General features: G+C 48.8%; 2 protein-coding genes across 22 annotated transcripts in view; one reads left to right on the top strand and one right to left on the bottom strand.

Moving 5' to 3' along the window:
- The window catches only part of LOC110499695 (uncharacterized), a 40,419-nt gene extending 19,655 nt beyond the window's left edge, over nucleotides 1–20,764 (top strand). For 10 of the 19 annotated variants that reach the window (XM_090213466.1, XM_090213468.1, XM_090213471.1 and 7 more), the window contains exons 8-10: nucleotides 61–122; nucleotides 4,135–4,266; nucleotides 17,995–20,764. In XM_090213466.1, coding sequence (XP_090069592.1) covers nucleotides 61–122; nucleotides 4,135–4,266; nucleotides 17,995–18,198 — 398 coding nt within the window. In that variant the 3' untranslated portion in view covers nucleotides 18,199–20,764. The remainder of the gene's footprint in view (nucleotides 1–60; nucleotides 123–4,134; nucleotides 4,267–17,994) is intronic. The other 9 variants (XR_016490098.1, XR_016490101.1, XR_016490102.1 and 6 more) reach the window with 1 other exon arrangement.
- A 205-nt stretch (nucleotides 20,765–20,969) lies between these two features.
- LOC149972943 (prickle-like protein 1) overlaps nucleotides 20,970–22,952 on the bottom strand; it is a 61,993-nt gene continuing 60,010 nt past the window's right edge. For all 3 annotated transcript variants that reach the window (XM_090213460.1, XM_090213461.1, XM_090213459.1), the window contains exon 8: nucleotides 20,970–22,788. In XM_090213460.1, the coding sequence (XP_090069586.1) occupies nucleotides 21,863–22,788 (926 nt within the window). In that variant the 3' untranslated portion in view covers nucleotides 20,970–21,862. The remainder of the gene's footprint in view (nucleotides 22,789–22,952) is intronic.

The following is a 22,952-nucleotide window of genomic DNA, read 5'->3' on the forward strand; positions in this document are numbered from 1 at the left end:
TGAATGAATCCCTCCTCCTCCATCCCTCAGACTCTGTGTTCTTTCTCTCTCCCTCTCCAGACAAAGACAGGCCCCCTGGTCATTCTCAGGACGGGTCACCTCAGAGCATAGCGTCCACTAAGGTGAGTCCTGCTGACGAAGTGTTTCACACATTAAAAACAGGGGGGAGGGGGCTGGACAAAAAGGAAGAGTCACCACTATAGTTAGCTGTTCATGCTTTAATTCATGTCAGTGTGTGATTTATTTAAGCAATAAGGCCCAAGGGGGTGTGGTATATGGCCAATATACCGCGGCTAAGGGCTGTTCATACGCACGACGCAACGCGGAGGTGCCTTATTGCTATTTAAAAACTGTGAGGAGAGAGAGACTGGCTGGCTGGCTGGCTGACTGGCTTGCTGCCTGGTGCTCCACCTTACTGAATACACAGAGCTGCCTGATGCTCCACCGTACTGAATACACACAGCTGCCTGATGCTCCACTGTACTGAATACACACAGCTGCCTGATGCTCCACCGTACTGAATACACAGAGCTGCCTGATGCTCCACAGTACTGAATACACAGAGCTGCCTGATGCTCCACTGTACTGAATACACAGAGCTGCCTGATGCTCCACAGTACTGAATACACAGAGCTGCCTGGTGCTCCACTGTACTGAATACACACAGCTGCCTGATGCTCCACCGTACTGAATACGCACAGCTGCCTGATGCTCCACCGTACTGAATACGCACAGCTGCCTGATGCTCCACAGTACTGAATACGCACAGCTGCCTGATGCTCCACTGTACTGAATACGCACAGCTGCCTGGCACGCTAGTGACGCTACATTATCTCTGTTTCATCATATCATCTCTAACAAACAAACCTCTTTACAAAGTATTCTGGAACATCTTAGAAGTGTTAAAGTGCTGTGAATCATCTGATGCCAGTTGTGTTGGTAAATATTTTCTGTATACTCTGGGTAGAATCATCCTTTTGATTTGGGCTGACATTTAGACAACCGTTTGAACCTAGCCAGACACTTTCTGAAACTTTATCCTCCGAGAGATCGGAAGGCGCACCGGTACCTCCCTTGGAGATCGTGTGTGTGTGTGTGTGTGTGTGTGTGCGTGCACCAATAAACCCTCTGTGATGAAAGTATTTTTTTTTAGTGAGAGCCCCGCCGCGACCTCCTCCACCCCGCCAACCCTCTGTTTGATCTGGTCACTACAGGCAGGCGGGCGGTGTGTTCCCCTCCCACTCTCTCCCTGGTTTAGAACCCAGAACCTTAGCCAAGATCAAAGAGCTCTGCCATGAGTAAACTCATTTTAATGGGAGAGCGTGTAGGTTCAACAAACACTCTTGCTTTTGGGAGTTATCCTTAGGAGAACACAGACGCACACAGGCACCATGTCTCCCTGGGTAACTGCTCAGGCTTACACAGATCTGGGATGTTTAGGGTGTGTTCATGATGTGTTCTTAAAAGGCTAGACATTGAAGTGGGACTGGGAGAGAAAGAGAGCCTGACTGTGCTTACACAGGCAGACCAATTCTGATATTTTTCCCACTAATTGGTGTTTTGGCCAATCACATCAGATATTTTTCTCTCTCTTCCTGGTTACCCCGTCCCCCTCCCCTACACGTTTGGCTCTGTGATTGCCCCCCTCCCCCTACACGTTTGGCTCTGTGATTGCCCCCCTCCCCCTACACGCTTGGCTCTGTGATGCCCCCCCCCCCCCTCCCCCTACACGCTTGGCTCTGTGATGCCCCCCCCTCCCCCTACACACTTGGCTCTGTGATGCCCCCCCCCTCCCCCTACACACTTGGCTCTGTGATGCCCCCCCCCCCTCCCCCTACACGCTTGGCTCTGTGATGCCCTCCCCCTACACGCTTGGCTCTGTGATGCCCTCCCCCTACACGCTTGGCTCTGTGATGCCCTCCCCCTACACGCTTGGCTCTGTGATGCCCCCCCCCTCCCCCTACACGCTTGGCTCTGTGATGCCCCCCCCCCCTCCCCCTACACGCTTGCTTCTGTGATGCCCCCTCCCCCTACACGCTTGGCCTGTGATGCCCCCCCCCTCCCCCTACACGCTTGTCCCCCTCCCCCTACACGCTTGGCTCTGTGATGCCCCCCCCTCCCCCTACACGCTTGCCTCTGTGATGCCCGTTTTCATATATTTGTCTTGTTTTTGAATGACTTAGGGTCACTAATGCGACTTGAATCTCTAACTTGCTTCCTCTCTCCAGAATGTTTAATCAAGCATAGCCAGCTCTCTGCATCCCCAGTCCCCTAGCTAGCCCCTTAAAGGACAATACGATATGAGGACTGAGCGATGCAGAGGGAGAGGGGTAGAGAGAGCGAGAGACGGAGAGGGGTAGAGAGAGAGAGGGGTAGAGTGATTGAGAGAGGGGGAGAGAGACTGAGAGGGGGAGAGAGACTGAGAGGGGGAGAGAGACTGAGAGGGGGAGAGAGACTGAGAGGGGGAGAGAGACTGAGAGGGGGAGAGAGACTGAGAGGGGGAGAGAGACTGAGAGGGGGAGAGAGACTGAGAGGGGGAGAGAGACTGAGAGGGGGAGAGAGACTGAGAGGGGGAGAGAGACTGAGAGGGGGAGAGAGACTGAGAGGGGGAGAGAGACTGAGAGGGGGAGAGAGACAGAGGGGGAGAGAGACAGAGGGGGAGAGAGACAGAGGGGGAGAGAGACAGAGGGGGAGAGAGACAGAGGGGGAGAGAGACAGAGGGGGAGAGAGACAGAGGGGGAGAGAGACAGAGGGGGAGAGACAGAGAGAGACAGAGAGAGGGAGAGAGACAGAGAGAGGGAGAGAGACAGAGAGAGGGAGAGAGACAGAGAGAGGGAGAGAGACAGAGAGAGGGAGAGAGACAGGGAGAGGGAGAGAGAGAGGGAGAGGGAGAGAGAGAGGGAGAGAGACAGAGAGAGGGAGAGAGACAGAGAGAGGGAGAGAGACAGAGAGAGGGAGAGTGACAGAGAGAGGGAGAGGGGTAGAGAGAGGCAGAGGGGTAGAGAGAGAGTGAGAGACGGAGAGGGGTAGAGAGTGAGAGACGGAGAGGGGTAGAGAGAGTGAGAGACGGAGAGGGGTAGAGAGGCGGAGAGGGGTAGAGAGAGAGTGAGAGACGGAGAGGGGTAGAGAGTGAGAGACGGAGAGGGGTAGAGAGAGTGAGAGACGGAGAGGGGTAGAGAGGCGGAGAGGGGTAGAGAGAGAGGCGGAGAGGGGTAGGGAGAGGGGTAGGGAGAGGGGTAGAGAGAGAGGGAGACGGAGAGGGGTAGAGAGAGAGGGAGATGGAGAGGGGTAGAGAGAGTGAGAGACGGAGAGGGGTAGAGAGGCGGAGAGGGGTAGAGAGAGAGAGGCGGAGAGGGGTAGAGAGAGTGAGAGACGGAGAGGGGTAGAGAGGTGGAGAGGGGTAGAGAGAGAGGCGGAGAGGGGTAGAGAGAGGGGTAGGGAGAGGGGTAGGGAGAGGGGTAGAGAGAGGGGTAGAGAGAGGGGTAGGGAGAGGGGTAGAGAGAGAGGGAGACGGAGAGGGGTAGAGAGAGAGATCCAGCAGTATAGAAGCAATGATCTAAGTTGGCCTCGTTTTCTCCTGGTTTCTCCCTGTCTTAGTCTCTGACACATGGGGGGCCAGCGCTGGGGGGCCAGACTGTTATACCCAGTGGGGGGAGGGATAATGCTGTTGGCTGGCTGATTTCTCTCTACTAAAGAGGGTTAATTGGAGCTCTGCTGTGTGATTTGATCACCGTACTTAATGCAATGTTAACATCTCATTTTGTTTTGGGGTTTATTTGAACTTTTCCCATGATGCACATATGCAGAGTCTAGCTGAGCCCTAAAAGTAGGGAACGCTCCACTTCGATGCTGACCAGAGCACTGTGTGTGTTTGGACTCTCTGGACATGACCACACTGTTTGAGGGGATCACCCATATCGATTCACTGGCATTGATAGCGGAGTGGACAATGTAGAAGGACTTTATGCTTACAAAAGTTACATTTTTTTGTCTTAAATTGATCACTTAAAATAGACACTTGAATAATAATGAAATAAATGAATATAAAAGCTTGGGATGAATCGGTTTTCAGAAATCCTTCTTCCAGCCAGCGGAGCGACCCAGGACACCATCTCTCTCTGTCTCTCTCCCCAGGAGGAGGCTCATGTCCTAGAGTGGGACCGTGAGGAGGGCCTGCCCCCCATCGATGAGACCCCCAAGACCCAGGATGACTTCCAGGAGCGCCGAGCGCAGGCCATCGGAGCCAAGGCCCGGGAAATAGAGCAGGTACCCAACACAGCCATGTCTGTGGCGTGGTGAGCCCACATACACACTTCAGCCCAACACAGCCATGTCTCTGGCGTGGTGAGCCCACATACACACTTCAGGTGTTTTATCATATGTATAATGATACAGAGACGTCACATTAAACAGTCAGGCCATGTGGTCTGGAAAAGTGGAATTCGGGCCTGGAGTTTTTCCTTATCCTGTCATCTGAAGCAGGAGAAACTCCTGGGCCGAGTCATGGTTTCTTATCAGTGTATTACTGCAAACAGCCAGATGCCCATACATACCAGGTTTATATACCACCCCCACCTGGCCTAGTTCTACCCAGGTTAATATACCACCCCCACCCGGCCTAGTTCAACCCAGGTTAATATACCACCCCCACCCAGCCTAGTTCTACCCAGGTTAATATACCACCACCACCCAGTCTAGTACTACCCAGGTTTATATACCACCCCCACCCAGCCTAGTTCTACCCAGGTTAATATACCACCCCCACCCAGCCTAGTTCTACCCAGGTTAACATACCACCCCCACCCAGCCTAGTGCTACCCAGGTTAACATACCACCACCACCCAGCCTAGTGCTACCCAGGTTAACATCCCTCCACCACCCAGCCTAGTGCTACCCAGTTTAACATACCACCACCACCCAGCCTAGTTCTACCCAGGTTAACATACCACCACCACCCAGCCTAGTGCTACCCAGGTTAACATCCCTCCACCACCCAGCCTAGTTCTACCCAGGTTAACATACCACCACCACCCAGCCTAGTTCTACCCAGGTTAACATACCACCACCACCCAGCCTAGTTCTACCCAGGTTAACATACCACCACCACCCAGCCTAGTGCTACCCAGGTTAACATCCCTCCACCACCCAGCCTAGTGCTACCCAGGTTAACATCCCTCCACCACCCAGCCTAGTGATACCCAGGTTAACATCCCTCCACCACCCAGCCTAGTTCTACCCAGGTTAACATACCACCACCACCCAGCCTAGTTCTACCCAGGTTAACATACCACCACCACCCAGCCTAGTTCTACCCAGGTTAACATCCCTCCACCACCCAGCCTAGTGCTACCCAGGTTAACATCCCTCCACCACCCAGCCTAGTGCTACCCAGGTTAACATCCCTCCACCACCCAGCCTAGTGCTACCCAGGTTAACATCCCTCCACCACCCAGCCTAGTGCTACCCAGGTTAACATCCCTCCACCACCCAGCCTAGTGCTACCCAGGTTAACATCCCTCCACCACCCAGTCTAGTGCTACCCAGGTTAACATCCCTCCACCACCCAGCCTAGTGCTACCCAGGTTAACATCCCTCCACCACCCAGCCTAGTTCTACCCAGGTTAACATCCCTCCACCACCCAGTCTAGTGCTACCCAGGTTAACATACCACCACCACCCAGTCTAGTGCTACCCAGGTTAACATCCCTCCACCACCCAGCCTAGTTCTACCCAGGTTAACATACCTCCACCACCCAGTCTAGAAGGGATAGAAAGCACCTGAGGCGTATGTTTTTATTTTATTTATTTATTTATTTATTTAACCAGACAAGTCAGTTAAGAACAAATTATTATTTACAATGACGGTCTAGTAACAGTTACTGGCCGTTGTTCACCTTGTCAACTTTGGGATTCAATCTAGCAATCTTTCGGTTAGTGGCCCAATACTCTCCCCACTAGGCTACCTGCCGCCCCATGTGTGTGTATGTGTTGTCCTATGCTCCCAGTGAGCTAATTAAGGGCATCTGTGCTATTCTACTGAGTTCATTAAATCTGAGTGTCCTCCTGGGGTAGAGACCTAACACACACAGAGCCCTTCTGTAGAGCTGCAACTCAGAGCATGACCCTTACAACAGCCATTTGATGTCCTCTTCCCTCAGAGGAAAAAAAGCATGTTTGAGGGGCCATAGTAAGGATCCTGTCGTTAAACATAGCTCTCCTCTAGGTCTAGTCGGGGAACACATCTGGTCAGCTCTCCTCTAGGTCTAGTCGGGGAACACATCTGGTCAGCTCTCCTCTAGGTCTAGTCGGGGAACACATCTGGTCAGCTCTCCTCTAGGTCTAGTCGGGGAACACATCTGGTCAGCTCTCCTTTAGGTCTAGTCGGGGAACACATCTGGTCAGCTCTCCTCTAGGTCTAGTAAGGGGACACATCTGGTCAGCTCTCCTCTAGGTCTAGTAGGGGGACACATCTGGTCAGCTCTCCTCTAGGTCTAGTCAGAACACATCTGGTCAGCTCTCCTCTAGGTCTAGTCGGGGAACACATCTGGTCAGCTCTCCTCTAGGTCTAGTCGGTGAACACATCTGGTCAGCTCTCCTCTAGGTCTAGTCAGGGAACACATCTGGTCAGCTCTCCTCTAGGTCTAGTCGGTGAACACATCTGGTCAGCTCTCCTCTAGGTCTAGTCAGAACACATCTGGTCAGCTCTCCTCTAGGTCTAGTCAGAGAACACATCTGGTCAGCTCTCCTCTAGGTCTAGTCGGTGAACACATCTGGTCAGCTCTCCTCTAGGTCTAGTCAGGGAACACATCTGGTCAGCTCTCCTCTAGGTCTAGTCGGTGAACACATCTGGTCAGCTCTCCTCTAGGTCTAGTCAGGGAACACATCTGGTCAGCTCTCCTCTAGGTCTAGTCAGAACACATCTGGTCAGCTCTCCTCTAGGTCTAGTCAGAACACATCTGGCCAGCTCTCCTCTAGGTCTAGTCAGGGAACACATCTGGTCAGCTCTCCTCTAGGTCTAGTCAGAACACATCTGGTCAGCTCTCCTCTAGGTCTAGTCAGAACACATCTGGTCAGCTCTCCACTAGGTCTAGTCAGAACACATCTGGTCAGCTCTCCTCTAGGTCTAGTCAGGGAACACATCTGGTCAGCTCTCCTCTAGGTCTAGTCAGAACACATCTGGTCAGCTCTCCTCTAGGTCTAGTCAGAACACATCTGGTCAGCTCTCCTCTAGGTCTAGTCAGGGAACACATCTGGTCAGCTCTCCTCTAGGTCTAGTCGGTGAACACATCTGGTCAGCTCTCCTCTAGGTCTAGTCAGGGAACACATCTGGTCAGCTCTCCTCTAGGTCTAGTCAGAACACATCTGGTCAGCTCTCCTCTAGGTCTAGTCAGAACACATCTGGTCAGCTCTCCTCTAGGTCTAGTCAGGGAACACATCTGGTCAGCTCTCCTCTAGGTCTAGTCAGAGAACACATCTGGTCAGCTCTCCTCTAGGTCTAGTCGGTGAACACATCTGGTCAGCTCTCCTCTAGGTCTAGTCGGGGAACACATCTGGTCAGCTCTCCTCTAGGTCTAGTAGGGGGAACACATCTGGTCAGCTCTCCTCTAGGTCTAGTCAGAACACATCTGGTCAGCTCTCCTCTAGGTCTAGTCGGGGAACACATCTGGTCAGCTCTCCTCTAGGTCTAGTCAGAACACATCTGGTCAGCTCTCCTCTAGGTCTAGTCGGTGAACACATCTGGTCAGCTCTCCTCTAGGTCTAGTCGGGGAACACATCTGGTCAGCTCTCCTCTAGGTCTAGTCGGGGAACACATCTGGTCAGCTCTCCTCTAGGTCTAGTCAGAACACATCTGGTCAGCTCTCCTCTAGGTCTAGTCGGTGAACACATCTGGTCAGCTCTCCTCTAGGTCTAGTCAGGGAACACATCTGGTCAGCTCTCCTCTAGGTCTAGTCGGGGAACACATCTGGTCAGCTCTCCTCTAGGTCTAGTCGGGGAACACATCTGGTCAGCTCTCCTTTAGGTCTAGTCGGGGAACACATCTGGTCAGCTCTCCTCTAGGTCTAGTCGGGGAACACATCTGGTCAGCTCTCCTCTAGGTCTAGTCAGGGAACACATCTGGTCAGCTCTCCTCTAGGTCTAGTCAGGGAACACATCTGGTCAGCTCTCCTCTAGGTCTAGTCAGAACACATCTGGTCAGCTCTCCTCTAGGTCTAGTCAGAACACATCTGGTCAGCTCTCCTCTAGGTCTAGTCAGGGAACACATCTGGTCAGCTCTCCTCTAGGTCTAGTCAGAACACATCTGGTCAGCTCTCCTCTAGGTCTAGTCAGAACACATCTGGTCAGCTCTCCTCTAGGTCTAGTCAGGGAACACATCTGGTCAGCTCTCCTCTAGGTCTAGTCAGAACACATCTGGTCAGCTCTCCTCTAGGTCTAGTCAGGGAACACATCTGGTCAGCTCTCCTCTAGGTCTAGTCAGGGAACACATCTGGTCAGCTCTCCTCTAGGTCTAGTCAGGGAACACATCTGGTCAGCTCTCCTCTAGGTCTAGTCAGGGAACACATCTGGTCAGCTCTCCTCTAGGTCTAGTCAGGGAACACATCTGGTCAGCTCTCCTCTAGGTCTAGTCAGAACACATCTGGTCAGCTCTCCTCTAGGTCTAGTCGGGGAACACATCTGGTCAGCTCTCCTCTAGGTCTAGTCAGAGAACACATCTGGTCAGCTCTCCTCTAGGTCTAGTCGGGGAACACATCTGGTCAGCTCTCCTCTAGGTCTAGTCGGGGAACACATCTGGTCAGCTCTCCTCTAGGTCTAGTCGGGGAACACATCTGGTCAGCTCTCCTCTAGGTCTAGTCGGGGAACACATCTGGTCAGCTCTCCTCTAGGTCTAGTCGGGGAACACATCTGGTCAGCTCTCCTCTAGGTCTAGTCAGAGAACACATCTGGTCAGCTCTCCTCTAGGTCTAGTCGGGGAACACATCTGGTCAGCTCTCCTCTAGGTCTAGTCGGGGAACACATCTGGTCAGCTCTCCTCTAGGTCTAGTCGGGGAACACATCTGGTCAGCTCTCCTCTAGGTCTAGTCGGGGAACACATCTGGTCAGCTCTCCTCTAGGTCTAGTCAGGGAACACATCTGGTCAGCTCTCCTCTAGGTCTAGTCGGGGAACACATCTGGTCAGCTCTCCTCTAGGTCTAGTCAGAACACATCTGGTCAGCTCTCCTCTAGGTCTAGTCAGGGAACACATCTGGTCAGCTCTCCTCTAGGTCTAGTCGGGGAACACATCTGGTCAGCTCTCCTCTAGGTCTAGTCAGGGAACACATCTGGTCAGCTCTCCTCTAGGTCTAGTCGGGGAACACATCTGGTCAGCTCTCCTCTAGGTCTAGTCAGGGAACACATCTGGTCAGCTCTCCTCTAGGTCTAGTCAGGGAACACATCTGGTCAGCTCTCCTCTAGGTCTAGTCAGGGAACACATCTGGTCAGCTCTCCTCTAGGTCTAGTCGGGGAACACATCTGGTCAGCTCTCCTTTAGGTCTAGTCAGGGAACACATCTGGTCAGCTCTCCTCTAGGTCTAGTCAGAACACATCTGGTCAGCTCTCCTCTAGGTCTAGTCAGAACACATCTGGTCAGCTCTCCTCTAGGTCTAGTCAGAACACATCTGGTCAGCTCTCCTCTAGGTCTAGTCAGGGAACACATCTGGTCAGCTCTCCTCTAGGTCTAGTCAGGGAACACATCTGGTCAGCTCTCCTCTAGGTCTAGTCAGAACACATCTGGTCAGCTCTCCTCTAGGTCTAGTCAGAACACATCTGGTCAGCTCTCCTCTAGCTCTAGTCAGGGAACACATCTGGTCAGCTCTCCTCTAGGTCTAGTCAGAACACATCTGGTCAGCTCTCCTCTAGGTCTAGTCAGAACACATCTGGTCAGCTCTCCTCTAGGTCTAGTCAGGGAACACATCTGGTCAGCTCTCCTCTAGGTCTAGTCAGGGAACACATCTGGTCAGCTCTCCTCTAGGTCTAGTCGGGGAACACATCTGGTCAGCTCTCCTCTAGGTCTAGTCAGAACACATCTGGTCAGCTCTCCTCTAGGTCTAGTCAGGGAACACATCTGGTCAGCTCTCCTCTAGGTCTAGTCAGAACACATCTGGTCAGCTCTCCTCTAGGTCTAGTCAGAACACATCTGGTCAGCTCTCCTCTAGGTCTAGTCAGGGAACACATCTGGTCAGCTCTCCTCTAGGTCTAGTCGGGGAACACATCTGGTCAGCTCTCCTCTAGGTCTAGTCAGAACACATCTGGTCAGCTCTCCTCTAGGTCTAGTCAGGGAACACATCTGGTCAGCTCTCCTCTAGGTCTAGTCAGGGAACACATCTGGTCAGCTCTCCTCTAGGTCTAGTCAGGGAACACATCTGGTCAGCTCTCCTCTAGGTCTAGTCGGGGAACACATCTGGTCAGCTCTCCTCTAGGTCTAGTCGGGGAACACATCTGGTCAGCTCTCCTCTAGGTCTAGTCAGAACACATCTGGTCAGCTCTCCTCTAGGTCTAGTCAGAACACATCTGGTCAGCTCTCCTCTAGGTCTAGTCGGGGAACACATCTGGTCAGCTCTCCTCTAGGTCTAGTCGGGGAACACATCTGGTCAGCTCTCCTCTAGGTCTAGTCAGGGAACACATCTGGTCAGCTCTCCTCTAGGTCTAGTCAGAACACATCTGGTCAGCTCTCCTCTAGCTCTAGTCAGGGAACACATCTGGTCAGCTCTCCTCTAGGTCTAGTCAGAACACATCTGGTCAGCTCTCCTCTAGGTCTAGTCAGAACACATCTGGTCAGCTCTCCTCTAGGTCTAGTCAGGGAACACATCTGGTCAGCTCTCCTCTAGGTCTAGTCAGGGAACACATCTGGTCAGCTCTCCTCTAGGTCTAGTCGGGGAACACATCTGGTCAGCTCTCCTCTAGGTCTAGTCAGAACACATCTGGTCAGCTCTCCTCTAGGTCTAGTCAGGGAACACATCTGGTCAGCTCTCCTCTAGGTCTAGTCAGAACACATCTGGTCAGCTCTCCTCTAGGTCTAGTCAGAACACATCTGGTCAGCTCTCCTCTAGGTCTAGTCAGGGAACACATCTGGTCAGCTCTCCTCTAGGTCTAGTCGGGGAACACATCTGGTCAGCTCTCCTCTAGGTCTAGTCAGAACACATCTGGTCAGCTCTCCTCTAGGTCTAGTCAGGGAACACATCTGGTCAGCTCTCCTCTAGGTCTAGTCAGGGAACACATCTGGTCAGCTCTCCTCTAGGTCTAGTCAGGGAACACATCTGGTCAGCTCTCCTCTAGGTCTAGTCGGGGAACACATCTGGTCAGCTCTCCTCTAGGTCTAGTCGGGGAACACATCTGGTCAGCTCTCCTCTAGGTCTAGTCAGAACACATCTGGTCAGCTCTCCTCTAGGTCTAGTCAGAACACATCTGGTCAGCTCTCCTCTAGGTCTAGTAGGGGAACACATCTGGTCAGCTCTCCTCTAGGTCTAGTCAGGGAACACATCTGGTCAGCTCTCCTCTAGGTCTAGTCAGAACACATCTGGTCAGCTCTCCTCTAGGTCTAGTCAGAACACATCTAGCATTAAATTAATAATACAATTTTCCGTTTATGTTGAAAGCAATATCTTTGTGTGGCGTTGCTTATTGAAGCGTAGTATGTCTTGTCCTCATTGCAAACTGACAGTGAGATAGACAGTGAGATTTCAATAGAAAGCTCATTTTTGTGTGTTTGAAGCGTAGGAGGTATGTGATGTGCTGGCCTAAGCTGTCAGATAACACCAAAGACACATCCCAAACCAGTACTTCAAAGCCAAGTGTTCAAACCTATTTCTATCTGCATAAAGAAGCATTGCTTCAGAGAAACTATCCCTGAGCGCACTGGGCCTCCCTCAACAACATCTGTTGATTTCCTCTGAGGTTTCACCTTGCTGCTCTTTCCACATCAAGTGATTGAAGTGTGTGTTTAGGTCCTCAGATCATGCATAGTTAAGTGACCCAGCATGGAAGCCTTTCAAGAAACAACCTCCTTATTTCACATTAGAAAGGTCTGTGAAGTGGGACTCTCCACTGCAGTAATGGTTAGCCGCTCAACAAGTGTCAAGCAGATGCCAACCACACACACACACACACACACACACACAGAGAGAGCGAGATGTTTATTTTCCCTCCACAATCTGGTCTAGCCATCTCTTCCATTGTACACTTACACTGGCTCCCTCTACCCTTTTCACATATCACCTGTCGTCCCATATAGCCTACTGTGTTTGTGTAGCAAAGTGAAATTGGACTAAATTCCACCTCCATGGCCTTCTCACTGTAGAGGAGGAGGAAGATGAGGCATATGAATGGCGTTGACTTTGGCAGAGCTACCAGCTTAGCTCACTTCCATGGACTGGTTAAAAGGCAGAAAGGCATGGCTGGCATCCAGCTTCTATAGGGCCTATTCATCATCGTCTGGAATGTGGCACCAGACTAGGGCCCTATTCCCTTTAAAGTGCACTACCAGGGAGCCATTTGGGACACTGGTTTGAGGTCGACCATACCCCTCATAACCTGGAAAGCTGGGAGCATGTTTTGATTCATTAGCAACCCTTTAAGCTCCAGAGCCACACTGTGTGGCGCCTCCTCCTCCTCCTCAGCCCCCAGGCTCTAATCAGAGCGGGCTGTGGCCCCTGTCTCCGTGTCCCGGCTGGATCCCCTCCCTGTCCTTCCGGTATGCAGTATCTCTCTGATCCACAGCCCAGAGATCAGACCCTGCACTCCTACCAGTTGACGACTCCATGCTCAAAGCAATAGGCTCAACAACAGGACCCAAACCCACAGCCACCCACACCTCCAGTGGTCAAGAGCAACTTCCTCCCTGTTTGGGTAATGGGTTCAAGGGTCCCACAGGAAGTATGTGAAAGTACAGCGTGCTCTATGAAATGCGTTGTTAGGAGTTGGAACATGGCACTTCCTGCTTTGGACTGATTGGCTCCTCCTGTTATTAACAACTTAATTCCGTACACTTTCAGTGTAGCCTACCTATGAATCTGAACCGGTCATGGTAACTAGGGAGTTGAGGTTGGAAATACAGTCACTATGTTGCCTGACCATCTCACTATAGAACTAACAATACAGCCTTAACACAATGCAGTGCTGATTATCACAGTCATGGATGTACGTGTGTGAATGGGTAGGGCTCTTGACTAACATACATATGATATCGGGCGGCAGGATAGCCTAGTGGTTAGTGTTGGACTAGTAACCGGAAGTTCAAATCCCCGAGCTGACAAAGTACAAATCTGTCATTCTGCCCCTGAACAGGCAACCCACTGTTCCTAGGCCGTCATTGAAAATAAGAATTTGTTCTTAACTGACTATCCTAGTTAAATAAAGGTAAAATAAAATTAAAAATGTCATAGCCATTAGAGGTTTCATGCGATGTCATTATCATGGCCTCTGCCTTCCTTACAGAGCCTGGCTCTAGTCCACAACCAGCAACATTGTGATTGGCTAAAAATAGCCAGGAAGTGAAAAATGCCTAGCAGTACAGTAGCAACTGTTAATGGGGTTGGGTTGGGTGGAGGACTGAGGATGTGTCCCAAATGGCACCCTGTTCCCTACTTGGCCCTATGGGTCTTGGTCTAAAGTTGTGCACTGGATAGGGTGCCATTTGGGATGCATCCTGACTGTAACCTGGCTTAGATGTCCTCATCTGACCCCCCCACCCCAACCTTCACATTCCTGCCCAGCCAAACTCAGCTGTGGTTCGTCTTCAACTCCAGCACGCACCCACTCACTCCCCCAGGCCTGTTAGCTTCCTGTATCGGCCTGGCCTTATCGAGCCCTAGAATCCAGATAATTAATAATCTAGTTTAAATTGGACTAAATCTATATTTGACCTAAACTCAACCTTGTGTCCTGATGACTTTCTGCTTGGTCTAATGAGCGTTAGTGAATGAATGAATGACATTTTATTTTCGTGTCAAATCGCCAGTTGGTAACCCGTCCCTTATGAGATTGTCCCATTAACAAACATCTACTTTGCTGTGATAATTCTTCTTCCGGTGTGCAGTGCACATCACATCGAGTGAAACAAATAAAATACCAATCAAACCACAATAAACAGTAAATAAGGTTATCCAAACAATACTTACATCACTAGAACAGTAAAAGATCTACATCTAGAAGAATGAAAGCGAAGGCATTTGAACCCACAAAGAGAAGATTAATGGTAGTTCACCTCACTGTTCACACAGGACAGGAGCCAGTAGGAGAGAGAAGATTAGTGGTAGTTCACCTCACTGTTCACACAGGACAGGAGCCAGTAGGAGAGAGAAGATTAGTGATAGTTCACCTCACTGTTCACACAGGACAGGAGCCAGTAGGAGAGAGAAGATTAGTGATAGTTCACCTCACTGTTCACACAGGACAGGAGCCAGTAGGAGAGAGAAGATTAGTGGTAGTTCACCTCACTGTTCACACAGGACAGGAGCCAGTAGGAGAGAGAAGATTAGTGATAGTTCACCTCACTGTTCACACAGGACAGGAGCCAGTAGGAGAGAGAAAATTAGTGATAGTTCACCTCACTGTTCACACAGGACAGGAGCCAGTAGGAGAGAGAAGATTAGTGATAGTTCACCTCACTGTTCACACAGGACAAGAGCCAGTAGGAGAGAGAAGATTAGTGATAGTTCACCTCACTGTTCACACAGGACAGGAGCCAGTAGGAGAGAGAAAATTAGTGGTAGTTCACCTCACTGTTCACACAGGACAGGAGCCAGTAGGAGAGAGAAGATTAGTGATAGTTCACCTCACTGTTCACACAGGACAGGAGCCAGTAGGAGAGAGAAGATTAGTGGTAGTTCACCTCACTGTTCACACAGGACAGGAGCCAGTAGGAGAGAGAAGATTAGTGGTAGTTCACCTCACTGTTCACACAGGACAGGAGCCAGTAGGAGAGAGAAGATTAGTGGTAGTTCACCTCACTGTTCACACAGGACAGGAGCCAGTAGGAGAGAGAAGATTAGTGGTAGTTCACCTCACTGTTCACACAGGACAGGAGCCAGTAGGAGAGAGAAGATTAGTGGTAGTTCACCTCACTGTTCACACAGGACAGGAGCCAGTAGGAGAGAGAAGATTAGTGGTAGTTCACCTCACTGTTCACACAGGACAGGAGCCAGTAGGAGAGAGAAGATTAGTGATAGTTCACCTCACTGTTCACACAGGACAGGAGCCAGTAGGAGAGAGAAGATTAGTGATAGTTCACCTCACTGTTCACACAGGACAGGAGCCAGTAGGAGAGAGAAGATTAGTGATAGTTCACCTCACTGTTCACACAGGACAGGAGCCAGTAGGAGAGAGAAGATTAGTGGTAGTTCACCTCACTGTTCACACAGGACAGGAGCCAGTAGGAGAGAGAAGATTAGTGATAGTTCACCTCACTGTTCACACAGGACAGGAGCCAGTAGGAGAGAGAAGATTAGTGATAGTTCACCTCACTGTTCACACAGGACAGGAGCCAGTAGGAGAGAGAAGATTAGTGGTAGTTCACCTCACTGTTCACACAGGACAGGAGCCAGTAGGAGAGAGAAGATTAGTGGTAGTTCACCTCACTGTTCACACAGGACAGGAGCCAGTAGGAGAGAGAAGATTAGTGGTAGTTCACCTCACTGTTCACACAGGACAGGAGCCAGTAGGAGAGAGAAGATTAGTGGTAGTTCACCTCACTGTTCACACAGGACAGGAGCCAGTAGGAGAGAGAAGATTAGTGGTAGTTCACCTCACTGTTCACACAGGACAGGAGCCAGTAGGAGAGAGAAGATTAGTGGTAGTTCACCTCACTGTTCACACAGGACAGGAGCCAGTAGGAGAGAGAAGATTAGTGGTAGTTCACCTCACTGTTCACACAGGACAGGAGCCAGTAGGAGAGAGAAGATTAGTGATAGTTCACCTCACTGTTCACACAGGACAGGAGCCAGTAGGAGAGAGAAGATTAGTGATAGTTCACCTCACTGTCCACACAGGACAGGAGCCAGTAGGAGAGAGAAGATTAGTGGTAGTTCACCTCACTGTTCACACAGGACAGGAGCCAGTAGGAGAGAGAAGATTAGTGATAGTTCACCTCACTGTTCACACAGGACAGGAGCCAGTAGGAGAGAGAAGATTAGTGATAGTTCACCTCACTGTTCACACAGGACAGGAGCCAGTAGGAGAGAGAAGATTAGTGATAGTTCACCTCACTGTCCACACAGGACAGGAGCCAGTAGGAGAGAGAAGATTAGTGGTAGTTCACCTCACTGTTCACACAGGACAGGAGCCAGTAGGAGAGAGAAGATTAGTGATAGTTCACCTCACTGTTCACACAGGACAGGAGCCAGTAGGAGAGAGAGATGATTACACAGATCCACAAAGAATTCAATAGAAATAAATGTTTTTGATAAACTCCCATATCTACTGGGTGAAATACCTCAGTGTGCCATCACAGCAGCAAGATTTGTCATCTGTTTCCACAAGAAAAGGGCAACCAGTGAAGAACAAACACCATTGTAAATACAACCCATATTTATGTTTATTTATTTTCCCGGTACTATAACTATTTTCACATAAGACATTTTATGTCTATTATTTTGGAACTTTTGTGAGTGTAATGTTTACTGTATATTTATTTGTTAATTCCACTTTTCTTTATTATCTATTTCACTTGCTTTGGCAACGTTGACATGTGTTTCCCATGTCAATAAAGCCCTTGAATTGAATTGAGAGAGAGACATAAAAAGAGAGCAAGATAAGAGAGCGAGTAGGGGAGAAAGGGAAAATAGAGTGACAGGTCTGTTTCCTAAAGGCCTTGACAGTGACTCACCTCTTATAGCTGCAGACTCAGAGGCCCTGGGAAAAGGACTGTAGCTGGAAGCTAAACTACTCTGGACGGCACAGCCCCATGCTGTCTGAGACAGCTCACAGTGTGCCATGGAGAGCTGTCAGGGTGTGGTAACCAAGGGCTAGTGAGTGGACCATGTTGGAATGTCCATAATGATCTTGACTGCATGTGTTCTCTGCTCCCATGTTGGTCTGTAGAAGGTCACAATTCTAAACAGGCCACTTTTCCACTTTTCTCTCTCCTTCTGCATGTTTATGATGAGAACCTTTTCCAGGTGTCACCCTGGGGCAATGGGGTGGACTGTTTTTCATCTTAATGACAGTTCAACAGTGTCTTCTCTTGGTGTTTTCCCTCCATTATTTAAATCTTTCCTTGTCAGTGCATGTTTCCATTTGTGATTTATCGCGACGGGAAAGATTACAGATTTAAGGCCTTCTTTTATTCATCTCTTGTAATCCAAATGTTGATGTTGGATTGAATTCATTTTAGATAAACTAGACAAATCCTCCTCTGATCAAATCATTAGACTGTGCACTAGGGCTGACCTTGTATGACATCCGCAGTGTATTTGCTGTATGGTCTGTGTGAGCCATTGAAGACTAGGTGTGGGGTCAGCAGTTCTCATCAAGGTTTTAACACCTCTCCTCTCATTGTTCCCCTCACACCTGTTACAAGCCCTAGAGCCTCAACTCCTCTACTTTACTGGGTTTTTATTGGCTCCGGGGCCAGGCTAGCCAATAAGAAGGCGTGTGTGCTGACAGGAGACCTGTGTCTACGTGTTAACACAATGAAGTGTGTGTTCACACCAGAGTGTTCTCTTCTCCCTTCGCAGGGCTATTGAACGAGCATGTAGACGTGAGCTAGCTCTGGGCTCATCAGGAAATAGTTTCTAAAACCAGACCCATTTTCCAAGGAAGTACTGATGTTCCTAATCTCTGAAGAGCTAGTACTGTTCATTTGTTCCAGCTCTGTAGTTGATGTTCACTACTTGTTGATCATGTTGTATTGTGATTGTTGTATTAGATTGCACTGACTGAAATTCCTTGTGGATAAGAGCATCTGCTAAATGACCAAAATGAAGTATTATTGGCTCCTGTTTCTGATGTTGTGTTGTTTTCCAGGTGTACCGGCAGGACTGTGAGACGTTTGGCATGGTAGTGAAGATGCTGGTTGCTAAGGACGCCAATCTGGAGAAGCAGCTGCAGACTCCACTCCGAGAGAACCTGGGAGAGATCAGGGAGCGTTGCCTTGACGACCTCAAGCACTTCATCACCGATCTGGATCAGGTGATTGAGGTCGTACGGCAACCGGAACCCTCCACCTGAGACAGACAGCCAATCGCGTCCCATCTTACTGTAAGGGAGCCAATCAGGTCCAGTCTTTTTTTGGGGCCTCCGGCATACAGTGAGGGCAGGACTCCCAGGGGTCTGCCATGTGTTAAGACTGTGGCTATCTTGAGCAGTATTGGCCCCATGTTTTCCCATCTTTCTGGGTTTCAGGCCAGACGTGCACCAGGTGACCCATATGTACTGATAATGTCCAGCAGTAATTAGTCAATGTTGTCAAAAACAGTGTTCAAAGTTCTGTTCAGCTACTTCCTCACCACCCGATGAGGGTATTGGTTCTACAATGTCCTTAACAAGTAGAACTGGTATGTCAATTTAGGTTCATCTGGGATTTACTGATTTTAAAACTGTTGTTAACCAGTGTAACCATAGGGACTGGTCATCAGTGTTTTTTACTGAACTGGTAATCTAATGATGATGTGTGACGTGTTATAGCTCAGTATCCACTGGTACCACAAACAATGCTCTGCTACTACAGTACCAGTCAAAGGTTTGGACACACCTACTCATTCAAGGGTTTTTCTTTATTTTTACCATTTTCTACATTGTCGAATAATAGTGAAGACATCAACACTATGAAATAACACACATATGGAATCATGTAGCAACCAAGAAAGTGTTAAACAAATAAAAATATATTTTATATTTGAGAATCTTCAAAGTAGCCACCCTTTGCCTTGATGACAGCTTTGCACACTCTTGGTATTCTCTCAACCAGCTTCACCTGGAATGCTTTTCCAAAAGTCTTTAAGGAGTTCCCACATATGCTGAGCACTTGTTGGCTGCTTTTCCTTCACTCTGCGTTCGTACTCATCCCAAACCATCTCAATTGGGTAGAGGTCGGGTGATTGTGGAGGCCAGGTCATCTGATGCAGCACTGCATCACTCCTTCTTGGTCAGATAGTCTTTACAGAGCCTGGAGGTATGCTGGGTCATTGTCCTGTTGAAAAACAAATGATAGTCCCACTAAGCTCAAAGCAGATAGGATGGCATTCGTAGCAGAATGCTGTGGTAGCCATGCTGGTTAAGTGTGCCTTGAATTCTAAAATCGCAGACAGTGTCACCAACAAAGCACCATCACACCACCTCCTCCATGCTTCACGGTGGGAACCACACACGTGGAGATCATCCGTTCATCTACTCTGCGTCTCACAACGACACGGCAGTTGGAGCCAAAAATCTCACATTTGGACTCATCAGACCAAAGGACAGATTTCCACCAGTCTAATGTCCATGGCTCGTGTTTTTTGGCCCAAGCAAGTCTCTTCTTATTATTGGAATCCTTTAGTAGTGGTTTCTTTGCAGCAATTCTACCATGAAGGCCTGATTCACACAGTCTCCTCTGAACAGTTGATGTTGATGTGTCTGATTCTTGAAGCATTTATTTGGGCTGCTATTTCTGAGGCTGGAAACTAATGAACCTACCCTCTGCAGCAGAGGTACCTCTAATTAACCTACCCTCTGCAGCAGAGGTACCTCTGGGTCTTCCTTTCCTGTGGCGGTTCTCATGAGAGACAGGTAACTAATGAACTTATCCTCTGCAGCAGAGGTACCTCTGGGTCTTCCTTTCCTGTGGTGGTCCTCATGAGAGCCAGTTTCATCATAGTGCTTGATGGTTTTTGCGACTGCACTTGAAGAAACTTCTTAAAAGTTCTTGACGTTTTCCGGATTGACTGGCCTTCATGTCTTAAAGTCGTTTCTCTTTGCTTATTTGAGCTCTTCTTGCCATACTATGGACTTGGTATTTTACCAAATAGGGCTATCTTCTGTATACCACCCCTACCTTGTCACAACACAAATGATTGGCTCAAACGCATTAAGGAAAGAAATTATAAAAATTTACTTCTAACAAAGGCACATCTGTTAATTGAAATGCATTCCAGGTGACTACCTCGTGAAGCTGGTTGAGGGAATGCCAAGAGAGTGCAAAGCTGTCAGAATTGCAAATATAAAATATATTTTTTGTAACACTTTTTTTGGTTACTACATGATTTCATATGTGTTATTTCATAGTTTTGATGCCTTCGCTATTATTCTACAATGTAGAAAATGGCAAAAATAAAGAAAATCCCAGGAATGAGTAGGTGTGTCCAAACTTTTGACTGGTATTGTATGAGTCCAGTTCTTGTTTTATGAACTCTTCCTGCTAGGTACATTTTGATTTGAGATTGCTGCAGCTGAAGCAAGACTTTTGGTGCTACTGCCTGGGAGTAGGATTGTGCTACTTGTGTAAAGTCTTGTATGGTCTGAGAATATTCATGTTCTCGCTTTTCTTTTGTATGGAAAATGTGTTAATCTGACTATGTTCTACTTCAGCCAGTATGGCACTGGCCTGCTAAGTGTGATTTACATTTTGTGTTTCCTGGCAGTGTTGTATTCACCACCAGTGCTAATTTTCTCTGGCTGGGAGAAGAAGAAAAACACTTTCTAAACGTCAGATGCTCAACTCAACTTTCTATATGTGGAACTGACACGTCTTTGATGATTTGTGGTTTAAAACGATTTTTGAGTGTAACAATAATAAAGATGGTTTTTATTATGTAAACGGTCTAGTAGACGGTGTAGTATCTACCATTCACGTATCAGGTTTGGTGCCATCCGATGATACTGTGTGGGTCAGTGTTTGGTTTCGGTGCACTGCTGAAACACCAAGTTATTTGCATTGTATATTTGAATATTTACTATGTCTAAAAACGCTATCAAATCAGTTATTCTAGTACATACAAAAAACTGAAACATTTTCTGAAACGTTTGGTAAGAATATTTATTAAAAGCTTCTTTACATCACATAACAGTTAAGTATTCATGGTACAATGACTTGCGCTGTATAAAGGGCATGTATGGAGAAGAGCACTGTAATGTAACTGAATCTGGACAGGTTGGTTTTACGTTGTATTTTACACCCTGAGGGACAAGCGTGTTAGAGAATTAACATTGGAATACAGCGAAGACTCAGGGTATCACTTTGAAGTTGAGATGTTTAAGAGCAACTTCATGTAAATTGTTACCAGAAACCAGATATTATGGCATTTTGATTTGAGTAAGCAGATGGTTTGTATTCTGGCAATAGTTGGTTTGTTTTTTGTAAAGCCTTGATTGGTTGACAAGTGATGCGTGCAAAATAGCTCTGCTTGTTACTACGACAACAGCTTGTCCCGCCTCCCTACGCCAACTTTGTTTACATCAAAACCAGAAAAATCTTAGTTAAAACTCAGGGATATAAAAATACCAGTATTAACATTTTAACTTAATATACACATTCATATTTTGTACTATTAAATAATTATGTTGGTTAGTCCCTAGAAGTCTACTTTACTAACTATTCCTTTCCCTGTCAGCAATAACAATAGTGCATTAATTGCCATTTAATGCACACAATGGTATTGCTGGAATACTTTCAATGGTTTATCATACAATGTAAAAACAAAAAAAGTGTTTTTTGATGAATTTTATAAAAAGAAAAGGAGAAAATGTCTTTTTTTTTTTAGGTCTTCTGGCATGGTTTGAGTTTTAGACATGACCCATAATAAGAAGTCCAATAATATGGACAATGTTTTGTCCAGCAAGTCCAACTACAAAGAACTGGTCTCACCTGTCCACAAATGATTAGTGCTGGAAGTAAAACAGAGAATGTACATCTAGATTATGAAATGATGCAGTTCTTGCCTCTGTGACCCTTCTTTCTGGATTTAGTCCGTGAATCGTTGGGCGACATGGCCGTAACGCGTGTTGGGAAGTCCTCAGTGTAGTATTGATACCTGCTAGGAACCCTGGGCTGGGGAATGAGCTGCCCCAGGAAGTAGCCTTCCTCCTCAGAGTCTGAGGAAGAGGAGGAGCAGGTGGAGCACCAGTCTTCCTCGTCAGCGTACAGGCCACCCAGGAAGCGGTCGCGATCCCGGTCACCCCGAGCCTGGAGGGAGTAGTCTGAAGTGGTGTGGGGATAGGTTGGTGGCCTGTGAGCACCAGGGCCAGGTTGGTTGAAGAGGGCCGCGTGGTGTTCCTGAAGGGAACTCAGACCATGTCCCTCGTAGGGCCTCTGCACCCGTTCCTTAGGCAGGAGGTTAAGAGCGTTGTCCGAGCGGGTTCTACGGTTGTGGTGGCGGCCGTGGTGGTGCCGGTGTGGCCTTTCGGGGTCCTCGTGGTGGTACACCCTCCGACGCGTCCTCTCACTCTGAGGAGGCTGACGCACCGCCAGGTTCTGGCAAGACCCGTTATCCACCGTGTCCTCAGAGAACTTGACCATCTGCTGGCCAGGTGGCCGTGTGGACTGGGACCTGCTCCTCCTCAACACTGGCAGCTGAAGGTGAGGTGGTGGAACCTCCTGTTTAGGAGGGAGGGGTGGGAGGGGCAAAGACACCGGGCCCTGTACCCTCTGCGCACCCCTCCGCACCTCCTCTTCCTCCTGGTCTGCTGCCCCCTCCTGGTGATCCAGAGAGTTGGTGCTGCGGTGGAGCATGGAGGAGTTGAGGGTGCCCATGAGGCTCATCTTCTCACAGTCTTCTGGGTCCAGCAGGTTGTGGAGAGAGTAGAGGATCTGACCCTCCTTACTGTCTCCATCCGCTGACGCACCTGGGAGGACAGGACAATATAAAGCTGTGTTACTCGACAGAAGCAGGAAAACAAGAGTTATTTACTGTAGCTAATTACTGTAGTTATTTACTGTAGCTATTTTGTTAAATGGCTTTTCATACTATCTTTTCCTGTTCCATGTAAATCTCCATTATTAGACTGGA

This window comes from Oncorhynchus mykiss, chromosome 21 (genome assembly GCF_057628025.1).
Source record: "Oncorhynchus mykiss isolate SJ-2025 chromosome 21, ASM5762802v1, whole genome shotgun sequence".
Taxonomy (NCBI): Eukaryota; Metazoa; Chordata; class Actinopteri; order Salmoniformes; family Salmonidae; genus Oncorhynchus; species Oncorhynchus mykiss.